The sequence below is a fragment of the Silurus aristotelis genome (genome assembly GCF_946808225.1).
Source record: "Silurus aristotelis genome assembly, chromosome: 25".
NCBI classification, from domain to species: domain Eukaryota; kingdom Metazoa; phylum Chordata; class Actinopteri; order Siluriformes; family Siluridae; genus Silurus; species Silurus aristotelis.
The window spans coordinates 16,679,517-16,697,365 of record NC_139598.1 but is presented as its reverse complement, the minus strand read 5'-3'; the positions used below and the strand labels follow the sequence as shown (position 1 = coordinate 16,697,365).

Below are 17,849 nucleotides of genomic sequence, written 5' to 3'. Positions count from 1 at the left end.
AGCCCAGTTAAACAAATATAGATAGAAAGACTTTTTAATCAGAATGTAAAAAAGCCACAGATATTGTGCACATTAATTTGTCATTTTATAGCATTTAATCTGTTAACTGAAAATGCAAATATATTAAACATGGTTTTTGCGCGTAAGATGGAAAAAGCGTATGTAAAAGTCAAACACCGTCCAGTGGCAGCTGTGTCTTCCCAAGCCCATGTGTAATAAATGATTAACCCGTGATAAGCCGTTCTAGTTACGTGAGCGCTACTAATAAAAACCCATCATGTCCTGAGAGCAGACGTGTTCATGAAACTGTATCCATGGCTTTCATTTACATTTCCCTTCTCTGCTTGCTGACTCTGGCCTCAACCGCCGAGGTCGAGGTCGACGATCAACCTCGTGTCATTCGTGCCGGGGTGAATTTCGCGTCCAGAAATTACACCTCCATCCTTACAGTGCCCAATGGAGAGAAATTCGGAATCTGGATGTGGTCCGAGATGTGTCCTGTCAACTTCTATGCCACGGGATTCAGCCTGAGGGTAACAATTTCGTCCATTTCATCAATGTGATCATCAGAATAAATGTCTACTAATCCATCTGTAGTGCATATCTGCGTATGCTAAGAAGATCCTCTATACAGGTCGAGCCTAACCAGTATGGAAATGATGACACGGCTCTGAACGGAATCCGTCTTTTCTGCGTCCAGAATGATGACCGTCGCTTCGTCTACAGTGTGGAGTCCCATACTGGACAGTGAGTTCCTTTAAAACCTCAATGAATATTTGAAATGTTTAATAGAAAACTCCAAAAATCTAAGATATCACAATCATTATAATTATAATCATAATTATAATATTTTGTTTAGGAAATATTAAGTAAAAAATTATGGTTTGAGGTCAGTATTTTAAGGAAGTCAGTGTTATAAAAAACTCTCACGTCTCAAGACAGTGAGCTGTATGTGCAGTGTTATAGATTTCTCCAAATATCGAGTCTGTGTTTTCATCAAAAGTACACTATTAGGACACAAATTTTGGGACATCTGACTTTTCCAGCCATATGAGATTCTTCCACAAACTGTTACCCCAAAGATCGAGGCACACAATTTTACCTTTAGATGCTGTAGCATCAAATTTCCATTTAATTGAACTAGGAGACCCAAACATGTTCCAGCATGAATATGCCCCATCACATAAAACCAGCTCCATGAAGATATGCTTCACATGGGTTGGATGTATGTCGAAGATCTCTATAGAGCTCCAACCCTATTGAACACCTTTGGGATGAGTGTGAATGCTGACTGCACCTCAGGCCTCCTCTCCTTCATCACCACCTGACTTTACTAACATCCTAAATGGATCTCCACAAATCTCCAAGAGCACACTCTAAAATCTTGTGGAACATCTTCCCAGAAGAGTGGAGGTTTTTATAACTGCAAATACGGACTAAACAGGAAACGTAAAAAAAAAAGCTCATACCAATCTTATGGTCAGGTTTCCACAAACTATTGTGCTTGTAGTGAAATACTACTAATAACTCATTTAAAAATAAGGAAGCCATGTTGTAAATGTAGGGTTGAGAAACATTTATAGACTTTCTACATTAATTTACCCATCAGAGGTTTGAATTCCAAAGAATGCAGCATTATTCCTCGCATATAAGAACCAGATGATCCAGAATGTTATTTCAGGTTTGGGACACCAGAAAACCATCTGTGTGTTTGTCAAATGGCATTTTTTGTTATGTGGCAGCAAACCAACAACGCTATTTATTATTTAACCCGTTAAACTCCCAGGAGCCGAACCCAAGTCCAGGCCTCCATTTCTCACCTTTGCCATTACTTTCAATTCAGCTTCTGAATAATTGTCTTGAAGATTAATAACTGAATTACGCCTCGAGACTTTACAGGGTTATTATTTACTGTAGACAAAAGAATGATGGTCTTCGAAGGCAAGTTCCAGGTGATTTTAGGAGCCGAACTAATGATGCCACGGTGCTCCACATATCCAGGAGTGCTGTCAAATTTCTAGCTCTTTCATGATAAAGTGACTTTTCCTATAAATTATTGAACCCTCAGGATCCTGGCCTACTTTTGAGATTTTTCTCACTTCCTCTGTTATTGCAACTTCTCACATTGTAATTACGAAAAAGCGGCCGTATGCTGTATATCCATGCCATATACGGCAAATTATATGCCGTAATTTAATCGGGAAATGCAAAAGCCTTATATTATACAATTTTTATATTTTATCTTGAGCGTATTGTTTTTAAACCAGCTGAAATAGTGAAATGAGGATGACTCACTTAGCTATTGACATCAAAAAGGCAAAAGAATCACAGACACTGTCCCACTTCTAAAGCATAGAGACGACTGGGTGTTTTTCATGATTGCCAAGTTTCTATTTGAGAGGGAATAAAATAAGGCATTTAACGAATTCTTTCATTTTTTTAAAACTACAAAACGACTTGTGCTTTTTATCTGTTTATAGTTACAGTATATTTAATGTTATGGAACAGTGAAACTAATTCCTTATCTATAAAATGTTGTTTACTTTCCAGATGCATTTCTTTTTTAAACTTATCTGAAGCAAACCAAAAAAAAAAAAAAGACAGTTTGTTATATTACAAATGTTTTGTGTGTCAGATTTCCATTGGATGCATAAAAATGCTCAATAAACATCCCCTCACCATATCAGCGATTGCACCCAGCATTGGAAAAACACATCCTTGTGTAAGCCGTCGCTTTAAAAACGTATTAAAACCACAACATTAATATAAACCCGTGATTTGCAAATGTCAGAGCTTCTGTTGCAAAAAAGTGAGAATTCTAGAGCGGTGGAAAGAGTAATAAAATATTCAACTCAAATAAAAATACTTGTTACTTTAATTAATTTTTTATTTAAGTACAAGTTACCGGTCTAAAACTCTACTCGAGAAAAAGTAAAACGTTAACATTTTAAAAGAAATATTTACAGTTACTTTTTTTTTTTTACAAAAAATTTTTAAAAATTACAATTAAGTAAAAAAAACACTACGGTCCATGAGTCTAGTGTGAGTTTACACTTTCACAGCAAAAAAACAAACAAATCCTGTTATAATGTTGTTTATGATAATGAGAGAAATCGCAAAATTCTGAATTCAGACAGCGAGCGCACGCATTGAACAACTTTCGATTCGACGGCTTGGCATGTGTGCAATTTTCTTTTCCCTTGAATAATTTTTCTTTCATTTATTTTCTTAGTCAGTAACGGATATGATTTAAAATCTAGTTAATTACAATACACAAAATATAGTTAAATAAAAGCAAACTTTAAAAAGTAGAGGTACAAAAAAAACCCCCAACTCAATTGCAGTAACGCGACTAAATGTAACTCTCCACCGCTGGCTCTGGTTTAATGTTTAATACTGTAGTGTCCCACCCCAATCACCCCAGTGCAATAATTACAAACAATACCATGAAGTAAGAGGGTAAAGGTCCAATCTCTATGGGTAATTGAAAGATCATTAGAGATGGCCAGTAATGGACTCAGCATTGATTAGATGTAGTCTGCATGATTAAGTAGACACTGGTGTTGGGATTTTAGACTTGTGTCTCACTGGGATTCTGTTAGGCTGGAGACCAGTTTTTCTGTAACAGATACCGGAGCAGTAACTACCCATGAAATTACTGAACTGTGGTGAATTCTATAGATCTGAAAATTTTGTTTTTGGATAAAATCATGGTTTAATGAACACCGGCAACCTTGGTTTATAACTGCCAATTTGGAGGAAGTATCAATCGTTATCGTAAAACTGGATCTGTGTTTTATAGAAACTGGTCACGAAACTGGTTCCAGGTCAACATTCCATCTCCCAAAGACAAAATGCATGTAAATGATTGTTTATGAGGTTCCTCTCGGATTCCAGTGTGGGAAAGTAAAATATATCCTCGTTTTCTCAGGCAATTGAAAATTATTATATTTCTTAAAGGATCTATAATGAGAAATCCAATTCACGTTTCTTTTTGGTCTGAATGATTTCGCAGTAGCTTAGACATATTCGGTGTTTGTTTATTGGATCGGAGCATGAAAGCTGTGAAAAACTCCCCCGATTTTTTCCTATCCACATCGAACCACATCCTGTTCTTCAGTGACAGTTTCCAGACTCAGTGATGTGGTTTAGGACACAGTGTGACTTCCTGTCATGTATAAAACATGAGCCAAACTTAAGTCTGCTCCCTTGCAGGATTCACCATCAGCCATGGTACAGAGTCGTGACGAAAATCTTTCAGGGAACGCATTCGATCTAATTCCCTAATAAGAACTAGAAATATTTCGTCCCCAAATGAATGAAATTTCGAATGTTTCAATGTTTAATCAAATACAGTCAACAATTCAGAATATATGTAATTGTCCCTGCTGTGCCTTTTATTCATTAAGAAGATTAATTTGCATTTAGGCTGATAATCAATCATCCTCAATGCACGCAATGCAGCACGTTCACAACATGCAGCAGTTAACCAGATGTTGGAAAGAAGCATTAAGGTTCGATTATTGGACAAAATTATACACTGGATACATCTAATAAAAAAGGGCTTGTATTTGAATCTGTCGGCGACTGATTAAGTGCATTTGGCAGACGCCCTTATCCAGTGCAAAATACTGTAAATTTTTTCTTATATACAGCTGAGCTATTAAGGCTTAAGGGCCTTGTTTAAGGGCCCAGCTGTGGCAGCTTAAAGGTGCTGGGATTTGAACCAACGACGTTTCGATCAGAAGTGCAAAAATTAATCAGCTGAGTTACCACATCCACCAGAGAAGTGGTAGCGTGGTTGTGAGTTCAAAACCCCAACACCACCATTACACGCTCACTGCTGGGCCCTTGAGCAAGGCCCTTATCTCGCATCTGCTCATTTGTATATATGAAATAGTCACTCTGGATGAGCGTCTGCCAAATTAATGGAGACTGACTCAATCATGAACAAACCCACTAGAATTAAATCTAGCAAACAAATTTACTACATGTTGATGTTTCTGCTGTAACGAACCTCTTCGTCCTCCTCAGTTTTGGTGAGTGGACAGACCCTCAGTGGTGTCCCACTGGTACCTTGAGCGCCTTCCAGCTCCGTGTCGAGCCACACCTGGGCATCTTTGGCGACGACACGACCGTCAACAACATCCGTTTTCGCTGCAGCAGCAACCCGACGGTGGAGGGTCGCGGCATGTCCTGGGGCGAGTACGGAGACTGGAGTGACGTCTGTCATAACGGGGGCATCTGCGGCATCCAGACCAAGATGGAGCTGTACCAGGGCGCTCTGGACGACTCGTCCCTCAACAACGTGCGCTTCCACTGCTGCACCAATAACCAGCAGTGAGATCGTATTAGAGTAAAATTGGAAAAAAAATCATATCCAATGTCTAAACGCATTGAAAGGTGATAAAATGATGAGCAGAGCAACAATTCTCATTATTCTCATACATTTCAAAATGCTCTTTGACATTGACAACACATCTGACACATCGACAACAATCCGATGATCTCCAGTATTAATGAATCAGAATTAGTTGATTTGATGTAAACATTAAATAGTTTCTTTCGCTCCACATTAACTCTTCTATTCTCAATTAAGCGAAAATTATTGACTTCTGAAACATTCTGAAATGTTTCTTTTATACATCCCTACATCCTCCACCACTGCTCCACTCATCCCTCCATCTTCCACCACTGCTCCACTCATCCCTCCATCCTCTACCTCTTCTCCACTCATCCCTTCATCCTCTACCTCTTCTCCACTCATCCCTCCATCCTCTACCTCTTCTCTGCTCATCCCTCCATTCTCTAATGCTTTTTCACTTATCCCTCCGTCTTTTACTAATCCTTCACTCATCCCTCTATCCTTTACCACTGCTCCACTCATCCCTCCATCCTCTACCACGGCTATGTTTAAATAGATAGATAGATAGATAGATAGATAGATAGATAGATAGATAGATAGATAGATAGATAGATCATCCCTCCATCCTCTACCTCTTCTTCACTCATCCCTCCATCCTTTACTAATCCTTCACTCACCCCTCCATCCTCTGCCGCTGTCCCCTCATCCCTCCATCCTCTAACACTGCTCCACTCATCCTCAACTGATGCAAACTCTAGTGGGCGTGGCCAGCAATTGATCACTAGTTGGCTAATCACTAATGTTTGCATTAATGTTTGCACAAGTCACCTACGCTGTTATTTACATCACAGCATTCAATTTATGGCCTTTAGCAGATGTCCTTATGTCATTCATACAACTGAGCAGATATGGTGTTAAGGGCCTTGCTCAGGGGCCCAGGAGTGGCAGCTTGGGATGGATGGGATTTAAACTCACAACCTTCAGCTTCAAAGTCCAATCTCTTAAACCACTAAACTACAGCCAGCATGGCTAAAAAATATTAGATTGGATTATACGATATTTTTACAGTTGACAACTGTATTGCTCGAAAATGAAACAAAGCCACCTCTAATGTTAAACAGAAGACTCCCAAATTAAATATACATCAGGTTTCATTTATTCTTTTCCCCCTCTAGAATTGAAAGTTGTTTAATGAGCGTTCACATTCACATCCCGGGCCCTTGCGAGTTGATACAGAGACATGAAAAAAAAAGAGCTTTTCTTTTGCTTGTGATTGAAAACACACTTCAATATCGCTGTCCTTATCTTACACACTGCTTCTGTTGATTTATGGATCAGGGAGTCAACATCACACAAACTCGGTGTGGGGTTTTTCATTTTCTTTTCTAAAACTGAAGCGTCAAAAGCAAACAATGGCAAATGAATGCTTTAAGAAAATGTGAAGATAAATGTGAAGAATGTCACCTTCATCTTTTAGGTGCACATTAACGCTAACCAATTAACGCTGATATATTACATTAATAGCAGTGGAGGGTAAAATAGACCACTCCTGTACTTTTGTAAAAACACAATATGGAAGTTTGTGGACCTCCATGCACCTGGGTATACGGTTTGTATATGCTTGAATAAGCTCCACTCTTCAGAGAAGATGTTTTCACTAGATTTTGACGTGCGCTTGTGGACATTTCTGCTCATCGAGACAAAGGTGAGGCGAGGAGGTCTGGGTTCTAGTCAGTGTTCACATTCATCGAAGATCTTCGAATCCAGAATCTTCGGATACAGAATCAAGTGATAAAAGTAGAGAGTGGTAAAGAAATGACAGCTACTATATTAACAAGACATAAAAACTACTACAGGTTAATGAAAAATACATAAATGTCTTTTTGTATTATATTTTGTATTATAATTTGACTAATTAGCATATTGCTGAGGTCAAAGAGGAATAAATGTCTTCGGAACATGTGTTTTTTGGAAAATAGTCAACTTTGGGACAGTAATTTTGCTTCATCACTTCGCCCTAGTGTTCATTTTTCATTACATACTGAATTAGCGAGATGAACAGTTAGCTAACTTGGCTAAATCTAGCATAGCTAAATTGATGTTTATATGCAGCTATGGCGGTTTTTCCCCTTTCAAATACCGCTAGCATTAAAATCTATTTTAGCTTTAGATTATAGAGAATTTGGTAGAGATAATTAGATATATTCAGTCGACATTATACACAACTAAAGTAAATAACAGACACTATATGGACAAAAGCATTGGGACACCTGGCATATGTGGTTCTTTTCTAAATTGTTACCACAAAGCCGGAGGCACACAATTGTATAGGATGCGTTTCAAACCAATACCCCTCTCCATGAAGATATGCTCTACATGGGTTGGAGTGGAAGAGCTCCTTCTATAGAATTTTGACCTCAACCCTATTGAACACCTTTGGGATGAACGCTGACTGCGCCCCCAGACCTCTTCATGCCACCTCAGTACCTGACTTTACTACTAACACCCTTGTGGCTGAATGAGTCTCATACAAAATCTAGTGGAACATCTTCTTAGATGATCTTATGCTCAGGTATTCACAAACCTTTTTTTTCTCATGTAATGTAAGAAAAAAATAATACTTTTATATGGGAGTGGAAACAGGGATACATTTCCCGGCTAAACATGTTAGCTACCTTCCTCACTTAAACATAATAAAAAAAGTTATTTTGTATATATTTAAAGTCATATTTCAGATACCCGAAAACCATTGTTTGGATTTTTTTAGTGCTAGTCAACCCGTCTGAAACCTGCTCGTAATTCACACCCTGGATATTCTTTTCCTGAATCCTTTTTGCCTGTGACCTTTTCTCTGATCAGATTTAAAAGACTGACGCTAATCTGTATTCAATGTTAAAACCAAAGTCAACATAAATACCATTATTTCCTCTAATAAGCCCTGTTTATAAACGTACCACAGTCCCCTAACAGGTCATAAACTGCATTTACAAATACTCAAAGTATTGAAGTACAACGTAATAAAATTATACAACACACCGGCCCGAAGGATGTCTAAAAATAAACCGGCATTCATCTCCGAAGTGGGCTTTGTTCTAACTCAATTATCCGATTATGTTATTTATAAAGCTCGGTACAAAACAGACATCTGAGCCAGACCTGTTCCTGTAAGTGTATATTTGAAAAATTCTTTTTTTTTTAACAAAAATACAACAACCAAACAACAATAAATCAATACTTGATACTGTGTAGTGCACTGAAGATAACCGACCACTAGGGGGCACTATGACCTTCTAGAGATTGAGGGATTCAAACGCTTTATCTTTAGATTTTTGAGTGATTTCTTTTCTAAATAAAATTCTCGGATTTATTATTATAATCATAACTTTCAATCAGAACAAGAGCAGTTCTGTTTCCATCCCACATTTAAACATGCTAATTACTAGCTTCCAAAGCTAGAATTTAGCATCCTGTACTCAGAAATAAGAGTTTCTAGAGAGAAAGGTAATAAAAAATTTCACCCTCGACAAAGAAAAGCTAAAGTCTAGTATGACTCAGTGTTTCTATTAATCACTGCTCTCAATTAAACCCCTAATCGAGGACATGTTTCATGAGAATTAGCAAAATTACAATTAACAAATCTAATGACAAGTTTTTTTTCTTAATGGTATTTAGAGTCCCAAACCACAGGTTTCTTCTTGACACACTCTCGCTAGCAAACTTTTGACTTTTCTGAAAATTATGAAAATTGCTATGAATTGTACTCTGGCTAGCAAAAGTTTGTGGACATGTGATATGATTCCTATGTGCTTTTTGAACATCACATTCAACATTTATTTTGAGATTTCTGCCTTAAGTGTGTGAGTAAAGTCAGGTAGTGATGTAGGTGAGAAGGTGAGGAGGTCTGGGGTGCAGTCAGCACATTAACACTCATCCCAAAGGTGTTCAATAGAGTTGGACCTCTATATCAGAAGATCTTCCACACAGGCTGACCATGTGCTTGTTCAGTGTCTTGTCATTTCAAGTCTGGACTACTGCAAGTCTCTGCTGGCAGGTCTTCCCCTGAACGCTATTCGTCCACTGCAAATGATCCAAAACGCAGCTGCACGACTTCAATCAGCCCAAGTTCTCCCACACCACCCCACTGCTGCGCTTCCTTTACTGGCTTCCAGTAGCATGAAGATGTTTGCCTACAAGGCCAAAAATGGACCAGCACCATCTTACCTCAGTGACCTCATCACATCTCGCACTGCACCACGCTGTCTGAGATCCTCCAGCACTGCTCAACTGGTACCTCCTTCTCCAGAATGAGAGGTAAGTACACTTCAAGGCTCTTCTTTGTTCTGGCACCGAGGTGGTGGAATAAACTTCTGCTAGATGTCTGTACAGCGGAGTCTCTGACTATCTTCAAGCGACGATTGAAGACCTACCTCTTCCTGAAACGAATGAGCACTTTCCAAGTTTGCCTTGTAGAAATCAAGAGTTATATTTATATAAAGTTTGTAATCTTGTGTACCAGTGTAGATTTATTCATTGCTGGAGACTCAAAACACTTTTGTACTTCGCTCTGGATAAGGGCGTCTGCTAAATGCCGCAAATGTAAATGTAAATGTTCCACATACATCCAACCCATGTAGAGCAAATCTTCAGTGCTGGCTTTGTGCACAAGTGAAGTGAAAATATAAGACGTCCGATGTAATTGTATGTCTTGAACTTTGTGATAACTGTTTGGGAAATAACCACGTATGGCTGGAAAATCAGGTGTCTCAATACTTTCTGTATATAAAGTGTACATTTGGTGAGATCTTTCAAGCTTTGGCTATTTAAAATATCAAATTTGGATCTAAACTAAAATTTCCCACAAACTAATGAAGGTTAAATAATGCCACATATCCCGGAGCACGGTCATGTTCCTCAGCTCGTTCGTGATGAACTGACCGTGTTGTATACATTATTTAGAACCTCGGAGTAACCGAAGCATCATTAGACTCGTTTCAGTAATGGATGCAGCATTGATTGCTTGTGGCCGGTGTGGTTAGTGCACCTGGCGTGATCGAGCTTATAGACTCGCGTCCCCTTTGAGATTCCCATGTCTGCTGGAACGCTTTCACTCGGCTGAACTCGGAGTCTTAACAAACTGATCGTGGTTAAAACTGTCTGAGCTTTGAAGAGAACATAGAGGCTTAATGTGTGCAGGTGGAGAGTGCTACTCGAGGCGATTAGAACACAACCTCATTACGACGTGTCCTTTGAGACAGTGTTCAGCAGTTAGTGATTTGTGTTGATTCTTTTGGCTTAGCATCATTAGCGGCTTCTCACGAACTATCGGATGATTTGTGAGTTACTCTCAGTCCGGTTCCAAATAAAAAGTCATGAACTGTTGAGGTCGCAAGTGTCAAGGTCGTGAATATCAAAGTTCTACTGTATATATATATATATATATATATATATATATATATATATATATATATATATATATATATATATATATATATATATATATATGGGCAATGCACAAGCAAATTTTGTCTATGATTGACTCAATCAATTGATTTGTTAAATGAGAGCGAATCAAATTTTGGTCATGACTGAAAAATGTACTTGTTTATAATTCATTAATGCTATAAACATGGAAAAAGCAGGTTTTGGTGAAGATTGAAATGCTTTGTTAGCTGGGCATTAACAATAGACAGAAGGCGGAGCTGGAGTTGTAGTTGCTGCGATTGAGATGGTGTACAGCAGTAGAAGAATGCTGAGGATGGAGGAAAAGAGGAAGACATTTATGGATGTGGTAAGGAAAGACATGCAGGTGTTTGTTTTAGAAAAGGCAGATGTAGAGGACAGAGTGACTTGGAGACGGATGATCCGCTGTGGCGACTCCTAACGTGAGCAGCCGTAAGAAGAAGTTTCACACACGACGAAGAAAAAATGTGACTAGCAATGATCACGGCTAGCATGACTCATCGCTTTCCTTTGATTACTGCTTTCAGCTAAACCTCATCAAGCACTTTTCATGAGTGTTAGCAATGTTTCAGTCAACTTAAGCTGATGTTTTGTTTAAATTTGGTTTTAAACTTTTCTTAACACTATTAACACTATTACCTGGCAGTGCATTATGGGTAATATACAGGTGTCCCAAACTAGCTTGTGAATTGTACTCTGGCGAGCACAAGTTTGTGGACACCTGAACTTAGTATTAGTAGTGCTTTTTAAACATCTCATTTCACAAATAGTCTCCTTTTACTGTTTTAATAAAGTGAGGAATGTCCTTGTGTTCAAGAACTAGAGATAAAGATAAAGATGAAGGTACAAATGCGAATTTGTATCTGAAATACCCGAATCAGTGAATAATTCCTTCAGCTTTAGCTAGTTTAGTTTACTTACCAACTTCCAGAAGGCAAAATTTCTGAGCCATAATAAATAAATACACAAACCACAGGGTACAATAAGCATATTTAGAATATTTATGTTAGAATTACTCAAACGCCAAAACCAAAATAAATCATATTTATAATATACAAATTGTACAGAGGACATGAAAATACAATGCAGACTGTAAATACTTGGAAATTCACACTTAAAAAAAAAAAAAAAATCTTTATCTCTCTGTCTTGGATGTTGCTGAAGCTGAATAAACACCCAAATCTTACCTCATAATATAGATATAAATACCCTTGTAATTAAAGCTGACTGTCTGCACGTTAATCTCATGGTCATTATTTTTTATTGTACAAATCCAGTGTCCCGGAAACAACAACAACATGAAAGCGATCATGTCCAATTACTTACAGGCTGCTCTTGTGGAGATAATGCTATACAACTGGCTGCAATGAACAACAATAATATTAATAATATTCCAAAAAAAAATAAAAAAATACAAAAAAAAGCAGACAGCCTCCAAAAAAAGATTTTTTTTTTTTTAAGAATAGCATCATTTTTATTTTTTTTTTATACAAAAGCCAGAAAAGTAACATGGCCCTTTGCCTGGGTCCCTCTTTTTTTTTTTTTTAGCACACCAGGAAACAAAGCAAACAGGAAATGGAGTGAAGGAACCACGAGTTATTATGCGTAATGACCTCTCTCTGCACCGCTGCAGTTTTTGACACATGAAAAGGTTGCGTAAAAACGAGCAAAGTGCATATTAGCTCTGTCCACGAGGGCAAGAACATTCCAGAAGGGGGTCGAGTAGTCCATTAGCCGCAGCGAGGGGTAAATGTCACTATCCTTCGTCTCCTACGCTTGTTTTCTTTTTTTTTTTTTTTTCTCTCTGGCTCGTTTGCGGGAGGAGGATTCGACCAGATGGAAATGCGCCTTTTACGGAAAGACGGCGAGGTCGCGACTGTGTTCATGTACGCATAACAAATGAGAAAACTCTGAAGGTGGTAGATGTGTATGTTAAACACAACGGAGCAGACACAAAGCATTCCTCGTCTAAACGCGCTTTCGTCCCCTTTCGACGTCAGGAATCTACGTAGCCACGGCGGATTTTGGTTAAGGCCCTTTCAGGTAGTCACGCTTCACAGAGAGCACTCTAGACCTGACTGCTATTCGTCATTAACGAATTTTATCTCAGCACCACAGACAAAGCGTATGACAGACAGCCTGAATTACGCACGAGACAACGCCAGAACACTGAGTACATTTAACCACCTGTCAGGAGAACGTAACAATTATCAGTACAGCATTAAAAAGTGCTCGGGATGAGCCATGATAAGTACAGAGTTTTTTCTTCTACTTGTTTTTGTGTAGTAATTAAAAATGTCATGAGAGACAAAAACGGCAACACGTAACCATGATTTAAAAAAACACGTAACACTGAGCTCCATCACAAGACAGAAAAAGGTCACTTAGCATCGGTTTAACCGAGGAAACCTTCACACGAACAGAGAGGCTCTGCTTTAATCAGGTTTATACGGAATGTATCAAAACTCAAAGGTTTTCCTTTTTTTGTTGGTCAAAGATGAAATGAATAAAATTCGGAAAAAAAACCCTGGAAAAACAAGGAAAAAAGAAAAAAGGCCTCGTAGTAGTTACTGGGATGTTTTCTATTTTCTTATTATTTTTTAAATGCAAATTTTTTTTTTATTGTCCAAAAAATTTAAATAAAAATCAGGGATAAACAAATCATAAATTCATTAACCTCAACACAAAGGCAAACGCCAGTGTTTTCAATGCCTGGAAGGCAAATAAATAGTGGGAGCTAGCAGAACATAACTATATTTATGAGCTCGCTAGCTAGTTTAGTGCATTTAAGACTAAGTTGAATGAAACTGAGAAATGTATAGGATTATTGTAAAAATCTAATCTAATTGTGTTTTCTTGTTCGTTGAAATGTCAGCAAGTGGTGTTTATTCCTCAGATCATGTGGAAAATACTTCGCTGTCAGTCTTGCTAGCATCTTAATTTTTCTCTCCGTGTGTCTGCGGTGAAGTAGAATTTGAGTTATAAGTGAGTAAAAATTTGCAACAATTAAAAAAAAAAGTTACATGTTACGCTGACATGCTAACTTACCCGACTAGCAAAATATTGTTTCTCTGAACCAGCTGAAGCGTGTAGTGCAGCATGCGCTGGGATTCAAAGCAAGTAGTGCGGATTACAGTTTACAGCACATACGTAGAGCGATTATATTTGTTTTGAGAAAAGTTGATCTGATGTAGTTTAGATTCTTTTTCTGGTTGTTGAGTTTATTGACCCACTGTGAATACAAAATGCTAAATCTGGGTGAGAAAACTGTCCATCTCTGTATAAGGCACATTTTAGCTATATTTAGTGTAGATGATTTATGAAACTAGTGTAAAAATTATACACAATTATTAGAAAATGTTAACTGGGATATTATTTTTTTCTTCAAATATTCTTGTGTATTTTTTAAGTTATTAAAACTCACTTCAAATTAGTTTTTTTTATGGTTTGAGTTTGAGACTTTAATTCCTTAAAGTCAATTAAAATATACTAAATGGACAAAAGTTTCAGGACACCTAACCTGATTTTTTTGAGGGACACAATTGTATAAGATGTCTGTGGTTGCTGAGAATGAACTTTTCCCTTCACTTAAACTAGAAGACCCAAACCTGTTGTAGCATGACAAGACCCCAAAGCAAGCTCCATGTAGATGCCCATATAATGTATAGTATAACTTCGGTATTACACGAACCCTGCAATGATACGATATGACAGTGCGGTTCTTTTTCATGTATACGCTACACCTCGTATCACTTCTCATCTTATTCCGAATTGTGAGAAAAAAACGCGTTACATCTCGAAAGAAACGAAGCGAACTTGGTCGAGGGACACCGGACCGCAAGAAAACAAGGAGCCAGGATAAATGACCGCATGTAAAGCCGCAATCTACACGCGTTTATGTGTTATCCTGTTTCCCTCGACATAAGAAATAAACTAGCATTTAAAGCACTAGCTTGGCCACTTTCCCAAGCGCAGATTAAGTCTTGTGCTAATCGTTAGCGTCACTGGTTATTCTCTGTGGAAAATCGCTTCGACTCCCGAGCTTAATCCTTAGTCCGGGAAGTTCCATTCAACTCGTCATGTGATCGCTAAAATACTTCCCCTTGTTTTTTTTTCATCGTAATCCCCTCAGCCGCGACTGCCAGGAGCGCAGAACAGCGCCAACTTCAAACACCCTTGACAGGACTCTTCATCTGAAATCGTAACATCTTTAACACGGCCAGAAATTCACGCTTTGAGACGTCTGACGGCATACATCTGCCGCCCGAGCGTTAAAAACGAATTATAAATCGAGAGTTGAACGAGGTTCCGTCACTCGTTACAAATAAATGAGCGGTCGTGACATTCAGCTAATAGGTGCGTCCTTGTTCTCTGATGCTCCAAAGGTCACAGGCATTTAGTTTTAGGTGCCTGGGAAAAAAAAAAAAAAGAAAGAAAAAAAAAAAGAGGATGTTTCGCCGCTTGTGTAGTAACAGTTGCTTCGTGGTAGAGAGGGTTAGGACCTCATTTGTTTGTCATGCTCCTGAGAGCTGTTAATTTTGGTTTCTGGAGATTTTGCAGACATCGGGGGGATTTTGACATTCATTACCTCGGTGAGTCAGAAAGACAGCGAAAGGAAAACAACAACAACAACAACAAAAGAAACCGCCGTTGCAGAGTCAGCGTAGATTGTCTCTAAATATGAAAACGCTTTCTTTCAGGCTGGCGCAGAAAAGTTCCTCTAATGCTGACAGCTCAAAATTCTGCTCAGTGTGCATTGTGGGATTATGAGGTGCCAGTTTATCAGGTGGATCTGCATTTTCGTGAAGACGGTTGTCCATTATTATCAGGTTGGGCAACTATAGAGGTCCAAGATACTACACTTACAGCAGCGTATTTACATATACACTCATATTTACTGCTCGAAATGCACTTTTTACAGTAACCACTTTCTTTGGGTTCCTGGTGGTTTCTAAAATATCACTGAAATATGACATCCTAGTTTTGAACCGAGGGACCAGAAACTGGATGTGTTTGATTTTTTATTGCGTTCTCCTTCACTTATTAGTTCAACACCATGGTCCTTCGGTGATCTCTCTTCATCGATTATTTGGTTCCTGGTGGTTTAAAATGCTTCATATCACCAGAAAACACTAAAACATCGCAATATAAATGGCCCTAGCTTTAAACCAAGGGACCAGAAACCGGTGCTAGATGCATTTGATGGCTTTATGGTTTTCTATTGGATTACTCCACCCCATTTATCGGTTCAACAGGATCACCGAAGGGGCCCCTAAGCAATATCTGGTCAGATGTGGTCCTTTGGCGATCTCTTTCCATTGATTAATGGGGGTAGAGTAAGGCTGGTCAGGTATCTGTTAGTTCCTGGTGGTTTCTGATGATTTGTAATAGCAGGAAATACTAAAATAACACAATGTAAAAGGGGGAAGTGACTTGTTTTGGGTGCATTTTGATGGCTTGATCAGATCTAATGGATTTTTCTACCAGTTCAACATCAGCAAAGGTATGGTAAATTTTTTAATTGGTTCCTGTTGGTTTGTAATGTGTCATAATTGTTCATTATGTGTTTTTTAATGGTCTTTAATAACATATTTCACAATACAAATGATCCTAGTAGGATACCTTGGGGCTTGTGATTGCTTCTGCATGCATTCGATGGTTTTTTTACTTTTCTATGAGTAATATTAAAATAGTGGACATATTTGGACTTATAATATTTGGTTTTGGACTGGTGTCCCACCTGATAAACTGGTCACCGGCTGTGGCTCGAAAGTTGCCGATCCTGGTAAACTGGCAACTCAGCATTCATATTCAGACTGTAAACAAAACGAGGTGACGGTATCTCCTTCAGAACGATTGCCTTTCGCAAAATAAAACAAAAAAACGTCCTCCGCCATTCCTCGTGTTAATTAGGTCCACTGGATGGATCTGCTGCTTAGTCGAATTTCGAACAAGTCGAGAGCAAAGTGAATAATAAAGTCATCATCATCAGTCACGAGCTCCTTATATACATCATACACATCCTCAGGTGGTCTTAAAATCCAGTGCCTATATCGATGCGAATTGCAGACGCAGTGAGAAAGTGTTCATGTTCACTCCAAAGCGCAGATTTCGAGAATAGACAAGGTTTTTGTTTGACATTCAGAAACAGGATAAACAAAAATCTTACTCCTGATTGGCCGGAACATTGTGCTCGATGTCGGTGCCGTGTTCATTTTTAGCTTGCGCCTCATTGGTTGATGGCTCTTGCTCATCCAAGCCATTATGCAGATGGTAGTTTTCCTCTCCACATTTCTTCACCTCTTCACCTTCCGTCTCTCCATTTTTTACATCAGAGAGTGTCTCTATCTCATCACCTGCCTCTTCTTGCTTTCCATTAGTCAGTGTTTTCCCGTCCGTCTCTCCCCTCACTTCTGCCTCTACCTCTTCCGTTTTCTCTTCCCATTCTTCCTGATCTGGTCGCTCTTTCCCCATCGTTTCTCCATCTGTCTCAGCATTGTCTCCTCCTTCGTTTTCACCGTTATTCTCATTTGCAGTCTCCGTGCTGTCTTTACTCTCCTTTCCCACACCATCGTGGATCTTCTGATCGTCCAGCTCCTTTTCTGTTGCATTCTTTTTCTTCTTGTTTTTGAGCGTGTCTTTTACCGAGTTCTTGCTCGAGTTCTTTCGGCTTCTGAAGATGATTTTCTAGAAGACAAGATGTCACAGTTAGGAAGAATACCAAGGCTTTCAATCAAGGTTGAAAACGGTATCCTGTATCCTGTATTCTACACAAAAACACTCGAGATAAGCGAATATTGATATAGTGATGTTTGACAGATGTTCAGGAACATTGCACTTTTCCCTCATTTGCTTTGGAGCATTTCTCAAACCAATTTGCACAAACAGCACAACACATTTGATTTTTTGTGAAAGCATGTAATTTTCTCAAAATCCTCATTTCTCCAAATTAAGTATTTGTGTCGATTAGAGCTGTAATGATTCCTTGAGTAACAGGAGTAATTCGATAACAAAAATTCATCAA

At 38.6% G+C, this 17,849-nt stretch overlaps 2 protein-coding genes across 3 annotated transcripts in view; one reads left to right on the top strand and one right to left on the bottom strand.

Annotated features, from left to right (window-relative positions):
* Positions 1-276: 276 nt before the first annotated feature.
* LOC310719703 (vitelline membrane outer layer protein 1-like) lies at positions 277-5,573 on the top strand. Its single transcript, XM_083529671.1, has 3 exons — positions 277-533; positions 635-747; positions 5,035-5,573. The coding sequence occupies exons 1-3, from the start codon at positions 315-317 to the stop codon at positions 5,342-5,344; spliced, it is 642 nt and encodes a 213-aa protein (XP_083385797.1). The 5' UTR covers positions 277-314; the 3' UTR covers positions 5,345-5,573.
* Positions 5,574-11,803: 6,230 nt separating this feature from the next.
* The window catches only part of rftn1b (raftlin, lipid raft linker 1b), a 94,211-nt gene continuing 88,165 nt past the window's right edge, over positions 11,804-17,849 (bottom strand). For both annotated transcript variants that reach the window (XM_083529513.1, XM_083529514.1), the window contains exon 11: positions 11,804-17,512. In XM_083529513.1, coding sequence (XP_083385639.1) covers positions 16,991-17,512 — 522 coding nt within the window. In that variant the 3' untranslated portion in view covers positions 11,804-16,990. The remainder of the gene's footprint in view (positions 17,513-17,849) is intronic.